Source organism: Macrosteles quadrilineatus, unplaced genomic scaffold (genome assembly GCF_028750875.1).
Source record: "Macrosteles quadrilineatus isolate MER2022 unplaced genomic scaffold, UCM_ALF_1.0 Scaffold_2__2_contigs__length_208266976, whole genome shotgun sequence".
Lineage (NCBI taxonomy): Eukaryota > Metazoa > Arthropoda > Insecta > Hemiptera > Cicadellidae > Macrosteles > Macrosteles quadrilineatus.
The window spans coordinates 117,790,920-117,803,064 of NW_026542595.1; the positions used below are offsets into that span (position 1 = coordinate 117,790,920).

General features: G+C 32.8%; 2 protein-coding genes across 15 annotated transcripts in view; one reads left to right on the forward strand and one right to left on the reverse strand.

The window, feature by feature from the left end:
- Nucleotides 1–12,145, forward strand: part of LOC128988189 (neurobeachin) — a 632,264-nt gene that overhangs the window by 446,989 nt on the left and 173,130 nt on the right. The gene's annotated exons all lie outside the window — the stretch shown is intronic.
- Nucleotides 758–3,133, reverse strand: LOC128988200 (uncharacterized). Its single transcript, XM_054409463.1, has 4 exons — nucleotides 3,048–3,133; nucleotides 2,614–2,769; nucleotides 2,072–2,233; nucleotides 758–938 (listed from the first exon to the last, which is right to left on the reverse strand). Exons 1-4 carry the CDS (start codon nucleotides 3,117–3,119, stop codon nucleotides 777–779), a joined length of 552 nt encoding a protein of 183 aa, XP_054265438.1. The 5' UTR covers nucleotides 3,120–3,133; the 3' UTR covers nucleotides 758–776.

Genomic DNA, 12,145 nt, shown 5'->3' on the forward strand with positions numbered 1-12,145 from the left:
AATAACAAAAAAAAGACAACAAAGACACAAATATCTGTAAAAATTCAACAGTAACAATAATAAATAAACTATTAGAATAAACAACAATAATATATTACTTTAACTTCAACTAATAATGTATATACATTTTTTTAAAGTAGTTTAAACATTTTCAATACAGTTTTTTCTTTTAAGTTTATATATAATATAAGTTTTTAATATAATAAGTCTTTTGTAGTTGCATGTTTCTATTGTGTATCGAATATAAAATCCTTACAGTATTTTTCTGGCAAGGAAAGAACATGTTTATGCGAGAAATATGTGAACAATCTCAAAAAATAATTAGGATGGTTCATTTATTGATAAGAAGTAGGGAGTCAATTCCTTAATCGTTGCGAATCCGAGATAGCGATATAAGGTTCGTACCCTGGCGCCAATACTACATCTATAATACAGTTGTTTATTCTTCTTAACCTGTTCACCCCCTTTTTTAGTACTTTCTTAACATAAGTTTGAGGTTGATACACATTTCAATAAAGCTGCTAATGTATTTTGTGTCTATCGTTTGACAAAGTTACAGTCTGTATGGTGGAACCTGTCTCTAACTCGTCTATTCTTGGTTGATCTGAGATGTAGTTTATTTTAGCTTATAGTCTTTTAGTAAACATTCACCATACCCTATGATGCAGCAGACAGGTCACATCATACAGACTATAGCAGTGGAAATCACACTCAATAAAGCATTCATGTATGTTATCCAATATTTTATTTACTGCAATAACCAGAATTGTTTGTACTTATCCGAATGATTTCGGTTTCACTTCGATTTGCGCTGTGAAACATCCGACGTACTCGTCCTTGGAGTAGAACTTGAGGATGACTCGGTATTTGCCGTACTCCATCGCGGGGAAAGCTCTGCTGAGGTCGGTCTCTATCAACCAATCCGACTGGTACGAACCCTAGAAGATTGAAAGCAACTTTCTGTACTATAATCAGTGCAAGGAAGTTCACTTTGTCAGGTGACTGTAGGACAAATGTAAGTTTTCGCCTTTCGTGGGGGTTCTTCACCGAAGTCCAAGAGGTCAAAGAGACCTCATTTTTTACATGGAACTTTAAACGAAGAGACAATTTCCTTTTCCCACAGTTACCTAACAATGTACATGTTCTCTCACTGATTTGAGAAAGCAAAGTGGCCAATTCGCTCATCAGTGAGACAATGTTAACATTGTCTCACTCTAACTACTTTGTCTCACTCCAGATTTGCAACGTGAAGGCATGAAATAGTGAGCGCGTAACATGCAGGCAACGTCGTATGCGCGTGAAATACGTTGGCAGCACTGGCTGTAAATAAGCTGGTCAGCTGTTGTGCTGTTGTATTTGTCACTTCACATTAAAAGTTCACTTCTGTGTAAAAATAGGTTATGTTTCTTCACCAATTTATTTGTTTTATGGTAACTGTAGGAAAAGTATAATGTGCAACTCGAGTTCAAAGTACAATTGCCTCACTCGAGAAACCATTCCTCACTCGCCTACGGCTCGTGAGTAAGGATTTCTCTCGAGTGAGTCAATTGCTCACTTTTCTCACTAGTTGCACAAATAACTATTTTTCAACCGCAAAGGCATTTTGTTGTCCTTAAAATTTAACCTTATTGATCAAGAAACTGTAGAGAACAAACGTAATATTTCAATGTGTTTACGAAAGAAATGTTAAGGATCAATCTACAATATGGAACATATCAATTAGGCACATAGTATAAAACAAAAACGAAATTTGCTAAGTTGGAAAATCCTAATCGGAAATGTTTAATCTTTTGAAGATAATTGTTATTATCATTCAAATTCGCTTTAAACTAGCTTAAGGCCTGTTTCAGGTTTGATTAATATAAAGCACTAGATGATGAAAATCATACAATGATGATAATGATGAATGGACGATCGTTAAAATCATACTAGGGATATCAAAGCCAAAAGTGATCAAGATTAAGATTGAAAGGGTCGAAATTAACCTAGGGATTTTTGAAATCAACCAAAAGATCTTTAAACATTGGTTCAAAGAACGTTCAAGATACTAATGATAAGGATGTAATCTCACCGCAGGTATCGGGCATTTCTCCACATTGACTCCAGCAGACTTCATAAATCCCTTGACCGTATCTCCCGCCACTTTCATGATGTCTTCACAGTTGTTCAACTTATGTTCGAACGCTTTCGGCCTCCAACCGCCGTTGCCCCATCTCTGGGCTTCAAGTAGAACCTGTTTAAATTGCATCTCAAATTATTGTGCTATCAGTACAGTTCACCTTTGTTCTGTACCGGATCACCCCTTGCTTTGCTGGATACGTTCCACGCACAGGCAGTTAGTGGACGGGCAAATGTAAGGTTAAAATGGCCGCCAACCTCTTAAAGAAAATTAAGCGTATTCAGAAAAGGTATATACAATTTCGTCTACACAGTAGCGTCAGTAGCATACATCGGACTACAAATCCGTAGAAGTTTCGAAGTTAGTCTACATCTACAACTATTACCTGAGTTACTGAGTATGAATAATTTTCCTTTCCGAACAAGGTTGCACAAATTGGCTTTAATTAGGTAAATTTCTTAACAAAATTAAAGTGATAAGATATTTGGACTTACCTTGAACTTTCCATCCACTGGTACTCCGAATTTAACGCTCTCTTTGTAAATGTATTTCCCTTTGCCAGCGTTGGTTATGCGGGTGCCCAAAACAAACTTTTTGGACCCTTCGTCCTCACAATTCTCGAACTTGATAATTTCCAAGTCGTAAGGTCCCTGGAATAGAAACATTGGGATATCAACGTTTGCATACTAAGGTCTTCTACAACTACAGGCCTCTCATACTAAGGTGTAAGAAATTTGATACCTCCAGATATGCAAATCGCAAAAACCTACACCACCACCTGAGGTATTATTGGTACACTAATTATCTAGTTTTCTCAATCAACGGGGGCTTGTACTTGTAAAACAGATTAGGGTTTGTTAGGAAACATGATAGTCACCTCGTTCGTATTTCTTGTTAGCGAACATCGAATGTATTTTAATTTACTTACCACTTTAGGCCCAAATGAATCAGCGATGTAAACATAGGTTAATAGAATCATACAAACTGTATACACGACCATGTTTTACTAAAATCTAAACGATTCCCAGGAATCAGCTGGGATTAGGTTTACAATCGCAGTTTGTTCGATCTATTCGTTGATAGGGAATTACAATAATTGTTACGGAAAATACAGAATATTTCCTGTTGAACTTGAAAATTAATTGTTACAGCATTTGTACAGGAAATTCGCTGTTGAATCTGATAGCCTACTAGGCGTGGGAATATGCAAAGTATTGAAGGATAACGATGTTTTAGAATTGATACAAATTGATTTACGTTTTAATCATATACTACACAGTTTAGTTGTTTGGTCCTTTGACCAAACTATAAGGTCGATTTTTAACACCTAAAGAGTCTGAGTTGAGAATTATAAAAAGGTCACAACAGAAAAAACTAATTTTGTAAAAATACTCTGAGTTTTTTTTTTATGAAAATCGTAATGTTAAACGATTTAAATAAACATCACATTCTATTCTATTCTTAACCTTACTGTGTGTTACTTTGCGATTGAAAGTCTCGATCATAATCAAATCAAATACACTAAAGTAAAATGAAAGTGGTTCCCTAGATTCGACAACCACTCTTTGTCATTTCAAGGACTATTCTTAGCTCCAACTGGACAGAGATTATTACAAGTTTAATGGTAAAGTTAACTTTTGACTTATCTCAACTCAGTAAGGTAGAGAGGATAATGGGTTGAGCTAGAGTCAGAGGTTAATATTGAAGGCTGGAAGTTCCTTTGATTTTGATCTCTTTCTATTTCGTGGTACAGACGAAATTAACTTTCAATTTAATGAAATATACATGTATTATTTATGTGTTGTCTTCAATACATTTAACGGGCTACCATTTTTTATAGAACATAGGTATATAGTAACTCTGGTTTTCAGCATTCTTTCATTTTTCGTAAACACATCAAAATGAGGTGTCACTTGAAGGGGGTTTACATTTAAAAAATTTTGAGTTGTTTCAAAAAAGATGGGGACGCTCAAAAATTTCAAAATTATAAAATGAAACTTTCTTCTAAGATTGCTCGACCACCAAAAGGATATCTCTGTACAGTATATTTACTTAGAAAAATATTAGATGGGGGGTCTTGAATTTGTATTCACCCTGTATGAATGAGTTCATTTTAGACTTTTTACCATTTATATTTAGTCTAACAAGTTCTTCAAGTTATCATAGTCTTCCACTTCATACGTCAATAAATAAATTAACGAATACTTTTAACCCCTTACAACCAGTAAAACGCATTTATGTAAATTATATTTAAGTAATTTTTTTTTTACTGTATTTGTATAGTTTATAATTTAAAATGTGTAGTACTCCAAATATGCTGTTAGGTACAAGTATGTTGTAACTACATACTTAGGAACGTGTGGCCAATAGGTAAACTCCGGTAGATTTGATTATGACAGCTTATGGGAGTGGTTGGGGAAGAGAGAGAGAGAATGGGAGGGGGGGAGAGAGAGTGCGTGTGTGTGTGTGAGTGAGGGTGGAGAGTGGGGGTTGAAATTGCTCGCCTGAGGTCTTAAACTGATTTACCCTCCAAATTGACTCGTTCCATATTTTACCCTCTCCCGCATACACGAAATGTGCACCTTGAGTGTTATTACTCAAGAGCTGAATTTTCATTTCTCTAAGATGTTTTATGCTTCTCACGGCGTGAATTAATGAACACTGATGTAGTTTTTGCGAGTGTTTCGGTATCTATTTAACTTTTAGGATGAAAAAAAAAACCGTAACTATTGATTGTGGGTGGTGAGCCGTAACGTCAATTTTAATCCGTGCAGAACAGGAGTACTGTATAGGGAAGATTAAAAAATCGTCGTTTAATGTTTGTTAAATGTGCTGATATACAATTATATTTAAACATATAATTTTACAGTAAGTCTTTAACTTGTATAATGTTTACTAAATGAACATTCATATCCATAAAGTCTTTGATTTGCCATAAAAAAGTAGCAAAGGATACTGATTTTGTTACACATACGATATATCGAATCCGTGAAGAAACTTGTTTTATATTTAAATGCAAGAGTGGTAAATACGGGTTTTCATCCATACGATACTAAAAACATTTAAATAACTTCTTGATCAGCATCGTACGTGTTATTGAATTACCTAAAAGCACAACACTTATTTGACTATTATATTATAAGTGTTATTTGGTGCATTTTTAGACTTTTAGGTTAAAATATTTGACGATTTTTCCATTTTAAGTTGATGAACTTTGGCATTTTTAAATTTAATTATTTAAACCTCTGAGTGTTTGGTAAATGTAAAATCGAAGCTCTTAAGCTCCTAAATTTTTCTTTTGGTAGTTATAAAAAATCCACCTTCAAGGTTCCGAATTGGCTTTTGAGTTTTAATGTTAAGAGTCCCTTTTTTATTCAAGCAGTTTTTTACAAACTACATTAAATTGCCAATCATTAAAATACTGCAATAAGATGAATGCTTGGAGTTAATTAGATTTGTTTATGTTACAAAATTGGTTTTAACTTTGCACCTGACGTTTGGATGTTCTCTATGATTATTTCAATGTAATATAGTCTATTGTCTACTATGGCAATGCTCATTGCAGAACACTTTAATCGGTAATCTAATTGTCAATGGGTTTTTACATTTACAAAACCGTTCTTAACTAAAAAAAAATAGCATTTCATCATTATTAGAAACATTTAATATGATTAGCAATAATGCAAACCCCCGCAGTGATTTCCAATTCAATAAGCAAATTATAGGGATCTTGAGAGAAAACCCAACGTACGTTGCATAAAATATGTTAACGCTTGTCAATAAATTAATAAAATAATAAATAAATAAAAATGCCTTTATTTAGCAAGCGTTCCTCAGTACATACTGCTTTACAGGATAACTCTTGTCAATTTAATTACTAATACTAAATAAAACTAATAACAAAAAGTACATAATCTATTGACAAAATTTGAGGTTCTTTCTATACATTTCTTTTAGCTTATTTCTAAACTTAAATAAGATTAAATAACTTCTTTATCAGCATCGTACTTGTTATTAAATTACCTGAAAGCACAAAAATACGTTGAATAACACTTGTAATAATATATTTACACTTATACAATTTACTTTAACGGTAAATACATATAAAAGTGGTCCAATTAGTTTTTAAATAAAGATTAAAAATTAAATAAATAACAAAATATTTAAACAGTTATATTTTTTGGCTAAACGGTTGTTTCACAAACGAACATTTTTCACCTTTACTGTCCAATAACTTATATTAATTTTCTTTCTATCATTTATGTAACTGTATCATTGTCGCCATTCACATCTACGTGAAATCTATATAATTTCAAAACTAATTTCTGAATTTAATTGAATCAAAATAATAATCCAACCAGTATTTCACATTCGGCTTGGAGCTATTTAATGCATATGTTTAAGTGGGCTATCTTCAACACTATATCTTAAACATATTTCCTCGTCATATTCAATAGCAGATCATTACCAGAAGTGTTCTCCGATTCCAGCTGAAGTGTATTTGGCGATATTCAGCCAGTTTCAATCCCTTCAAATCATAAGCAGATCAATTCATAGATTTCCCTCAATAATTGGTAGCTTAGTTCAAGATCTCACTTTAGACCTCTCACTCATTAAAACCCCCCTCACGCTAATGGTTTACGAGTTCTCAAGTTGGTGATTAATTTCAACGTTCTTTAAGAAATCTTGAAAATCATTCAGGCGTTTTGCATTTAGTGAATTTTATGCACATTAATGCTACTATATGCTGTAGAGATGGGGCCAAAATTGTGTTTATTGTTTGGGATATTATAAAAATACCAAAATAATGACTCTTTACTTGGATGAAGATTGTTTAATTGTTAATTGGCCTGTCTTGTATTGGGTCTGATAATTGGAATTTCCAATCGAAATCGATCACCACCACCAGCTTTCATAAATATTTACCATCTTGTTGAAACAGTGTGTAAAAAATTAATATCAGTAGTAATATGCTGTTCAAGAAGTTGTAAATCTATTTATCAAGCTAATAAGGATCTAAGAAAACCCTAATCTGATTAACTACATAGTAGAATGAAAGGTCTTGACGAGAAACATCCCTGAAATATGCCAGTTGTCAACTAGCCCTCTCCTAGGGACCTTAACTAATTAAAAAATGGTTTTAATCACTTTTAAAATGTTGAATATAGTCTTCAATATAACATTGTTGCGTTGTGTGTTGTAGAATATTGTTTGTTTACTCTTTACTGAGTCAAAATTTTGATTCTGCTACACAATTGATTGCAAATTCATGAACCAAAGAGATATTTATCTAAATTAGTAGTTACGGTACTGTACAACAGGGATTTGCTTCTATAATTAATTATTGGTTTGCAACAGTTTTTCCAGTATAATTTAAAGTACCACGTTATAATCCACTGTTTTAATCCAACTGCGAAACATGTGCATAGCAACTAGTATTCAATAAAGCTAATAAAATAATTGAATCACCAATCGGACTGAGGGTAAAGTAAGAAACGAACTCCTAATAAAAGACCTGACAATGAAAGAGTCTTATCAAAGTCGTACTTCTTGGAAAGTATCCACCATTATACCACAAGTAAAACAGTAATCTGATAAAAATTTCAGACTAATCTAGTATACATCATCAGTTTTAATTATTAGTTATTGGTAATGCCTTTTCCAATGTACAATCAATGTGTGTTAGGAATTAGAGTTTAAAATTTTGCTTACTGATTGTTTTCTCTTTGTTTTAGGTACACTCAGTTTTCTTCTACGTGGTTGGTGAGTTTTTAAGTAGTATATCAGATGTGAACAGATTATTAAAGTTTACATAAATGTTTTGTACATATTCTGTAAATGTAATCGGACTGTCAACAGTTGAAATGTTCTAGAACTTATCAGATTGAGCAAACTTTAATTGGAACTTGGGGTAGCGATCATTTTAAATGATTTGTGTCCTTGTGTTACTCCGTAAATGTTTATATTAGTTGAAATGCTATACTCATTAGTGACTGCAGTTAGTTGTCAATATTTTCAACAACTTTCTTGACGTTTTGGAATTTAAAATAATGTATTTAAGACTATTGTATTAGTGTATAGGTAAACTTAAGTTAATTTGAACAAAACGATATATATTTTTTCACTACGCTTTACAATTCTCTATGTAACATAAATCTTTCGATAGCCTAGTTATCATTTTATATCTTCAGCCTGTATGAAACCCGCAGCTAGTTTAATGTAGGAAACGAAACTCAAGAGTTAGGGAAGTGAAGTTAATAAACGGATAAAGTACAGAACAGTTGTAAAGAGCGCTTGGAGTTTGAGTTTGGGTTCAAGTTGATGAGTTACTTGATTCCAGATCATCAAAGAAATGGATCTTTAGTCGTACGAAACGAGTAAAAAAACTAGAGTAGACTTTGTTCCTTAAAGTTTGTTTTTTGATGTTGGATATGTTTTACTTTGTTCGGCCACTTAGAAAAGAATGAGAGTACCATAGTATATCTCAGCTACTTTGATACTTATATATGATAATGTGTATTTTTATAGCTTTGGATATTAAATAGGATTGAAATGCATCTTGAGCATCTAAAAATGGGACTTAATTTACAAATTCAAGTTTCCAAGAATGTACAATCATTTTCAACAACGGCAAGATGTTGTGATTTTAAACTAGTTATCAACATTTCTGACAACAATACACATCTTTCAAAGGCTTATGTATTTAAAAAAATACTTTTAAGCTGTTTAACTTCAAATAACATTAAGAGATTAGATACTCCAACACTTTTAAAAATTTTCGAAAACGATCTCTCTGCTAATTTGTAAAACGAAAAATAAAACAATAATGACTTTGAACTGCTTTTGATTAGAGTTAGGAAAAAATTAAATGCAAGATGGATTACAAATACGAACAAATGTAGTGGTTCGAAGCTAGGCTCCCGTTTTTTACCGTCCCCAATGATAATGTTTATTTTTCCAGACGTATTTTTTAACCACTTCTGCGACATAGACGAAGTACAATCCCGATTACATAGCTTATACGGATATTCCTGCACTGATTTCCCACCAGGCTATAAATACATTGCTTGTGATGGAAACACGGCTTATTTAATCCTGCCAATAAATCTGGTTATTTTATTTCCCTTCGTGTGAACCCCGAGGTTTTATCTTAGGCTTATTTATGTGTATAACATTTAGAAACTTAAAGTTTTTGGACAAGCAGTATTAATGAGCTTGTGATGAAGTATGAAAACAGTATAAGATTGTTGTTTTTTTTTAGAAAGATAGCTAGAGAAAACAACTTATTAGACTACATGAGTAGTTTCTTTTTCTGACGATATCTTCAGAGAATAGTTGACAGCTGTGCTATACTTCGTTCACAAAACTAAGGTGGTTTTAGGGGAAGAAATCTATCCCTTTCACGTCTTGATCCTACCATTAAAACTTAGCTCAACAGCTGAGTTTTTTCTAAACGTCAATCATCTGTTACGTATAATAAGCAAAAAAAGTGGTGGGGGAACTTATCCTCAAACCTCCTAACTTTTGTAAACGGACTATTATAAGAAGTTTTACAAACTATTAGTAATTTTAAATTTGTACAATGGCTTAGTGTTTGAGATACCCTATTACCTTTTTGGTAAGTATTTTTTTAGATTCGTTTGCTACATCAAAATAGCTGCGAGTTTCAGAAAGACATAAATAAAGTTCCACTCATTGGTCAAAAGTGTCACTCGCAGTTGAGATAGTGTAGGAAATGTCTGTGTTAAACTTGAGCTCAGCCAGAAAAGTGTCCCTTTAGGCCACGAGCGAAGTAACAACCCGTTTTGGGTCAATATTTTGTGTTGAGTTCAAGATAAATCGAGTAAATTAAGTGAAAGTAGTTCAGTAAACGGAGTATTCGTTTTGATGAATGAAAGAATAGAGTGAGTCGAAGGAAAGTTTTAATTCTGTAAAGAGCTAGAGCAGTTCGTTAGGCGACTTGTTAGGGCTGAACTTTGTTTCAAGTTACATTCATCCCTTAATATTTAAACGGCTTATGAACAATGTTCTTTTTACTTTGTGTGTCCCAAAATAATAAACTTTACTGTAGTTTGTATACACCGGTAATGATTAATACGTTTAAGAAATAGTTTCATATTATTAATCCAAGCCATGGACATTTTTTTAGGGTTATTGTCGAAACCCTGGTTTTGTTACTATCAGTTGACCTTTTGTTGGATAGCATTATCAATTAGCCCAATGACGGGTGGAATCTAGTTACAAAATTGATCAGTGCTTGAAAATGAACAAGTGAGCTAGGTTTTAAAGACGAACACTACAGCTACCCGATTACTTAAGAGGTTGTGTTGATTAATATAAATTCCACGGCTAAAAGTGGAGTAAGAAAGTTATTGGGCGAATAACACTACTATAAAATAATATTTTTGACTGCTAATATATTTCATAACGACTGATTTACCTTCCTCAATCAGGTTACAATCATCCATAAAAAAAACATATTTAAATTACAATTTCATTGACTATACCGTCTCTTATTTACAATCCGACTGTGGTTAAACATTCAACTAGAATCACAACAACAATTCACATTCTCAACCGTTATAAAAAAGGTTGGTCAGCATTTCTGGATTTTTGAAACGCACCCTTAAGGCGGGGGTGAAGCCCACCAGGTGATTACCTGCACTAGATTGTACGCTTAAAATAACACCTTAATTGTAAACATTGGTTGAGTGGGATTGCTGGATAATAGGTGTAACGGCAAAACGCCTTGTCGTACTAAATCTATAGATGGAAAGATTCTTTAATTATTTTTACTGTTACTCCTAAACATGTATTATACATCTAATAGTTTCATCCACACATTTGTTAAGCAGACTCCGATTTACGTTTTGCAAAAAGAAATTTGCAAAGTAAACAATTGTGTCAGTTGAAAACGGGTTACTTAAAATTCATTTATGTCAATTAAAACTGAATCTTGTTAAGCATTCATCCAGTTCATAAATATTTAGCAATCGTGTTTCTATCGCGGTGAATTATTGTTAGATGAGAGACTTTAAAAATGTTCACAGGAAGAAGGTAAAACAGTATGATTAAATATCAGATGCAAGGAAAAACTAGAAATTCCATTGTTGCATTATGTCAATGTTGACATCGATTTTTGTTGCACAAATTGACCTTGAGTGAGATAATATCTGATAATTTTTCCGCTGCCACCGCAGATGTACATGTATTGTTGAATAATATTATAAATAGCAATCGTCCATGTTACATAATAGTGGTTACGTTTATATTATATCAGCTATTAAAAGGCTTTTAGTCAGTAGATAATAGTTAAATGAAAATATTTTTACAAATTCAAGAAACCTATCTCACTTGTAACGCATAACATACGCTGATTCCCTTAAAAACTTTCTCTTAGAAAGCTTGTAATTTGGTGACAAATTTATTTTAATGACAGCGACATATTCACTAATATAGGTAAATACTACATTACATGTAAGTAAAGGGAGTATAATAATATTTATTGTAATTCTATTAAATAACGGAAGTAAATGTAGCGTTAATTATTACCTGTGTATAAATAATTTAAACACAAGAAAATAATGCACACTTATCGTCGTAGTACTATGTAAGTGCTGGCTTGTGTTCTTAACCAAAGGCCAATTTATGCTTACGCGGAAAACAGCTGATCAGCAAGTTCTTTACTCGCATGACGTGCTGGTTTCTTATTGGTTCATTGTTGTCTTGTTCGTATCGTTGAACAGTTCGATGTACTTTCCTGTTACTACAGGCAATGTTCGTTAGGGTTTCATTGTCTACTCTGTGTGGTGTTCGTATGCGATTTTATTATCTATTTCGTGTCGTGTTCGTTTGGGGTTTAGTTTATACATCGTGTAGTCTTTGTGAGTATTGTATACGTGTGTCAAGTAAAGGTCATATAAAGGTCGTGTTAAAAGCAAAATTAATTATGGTGCAGTACTTGGAAAAAGGTAAATATTTTGTATACCTTAGTAAATTACCATACATACTGTAAGTTCAGTGATT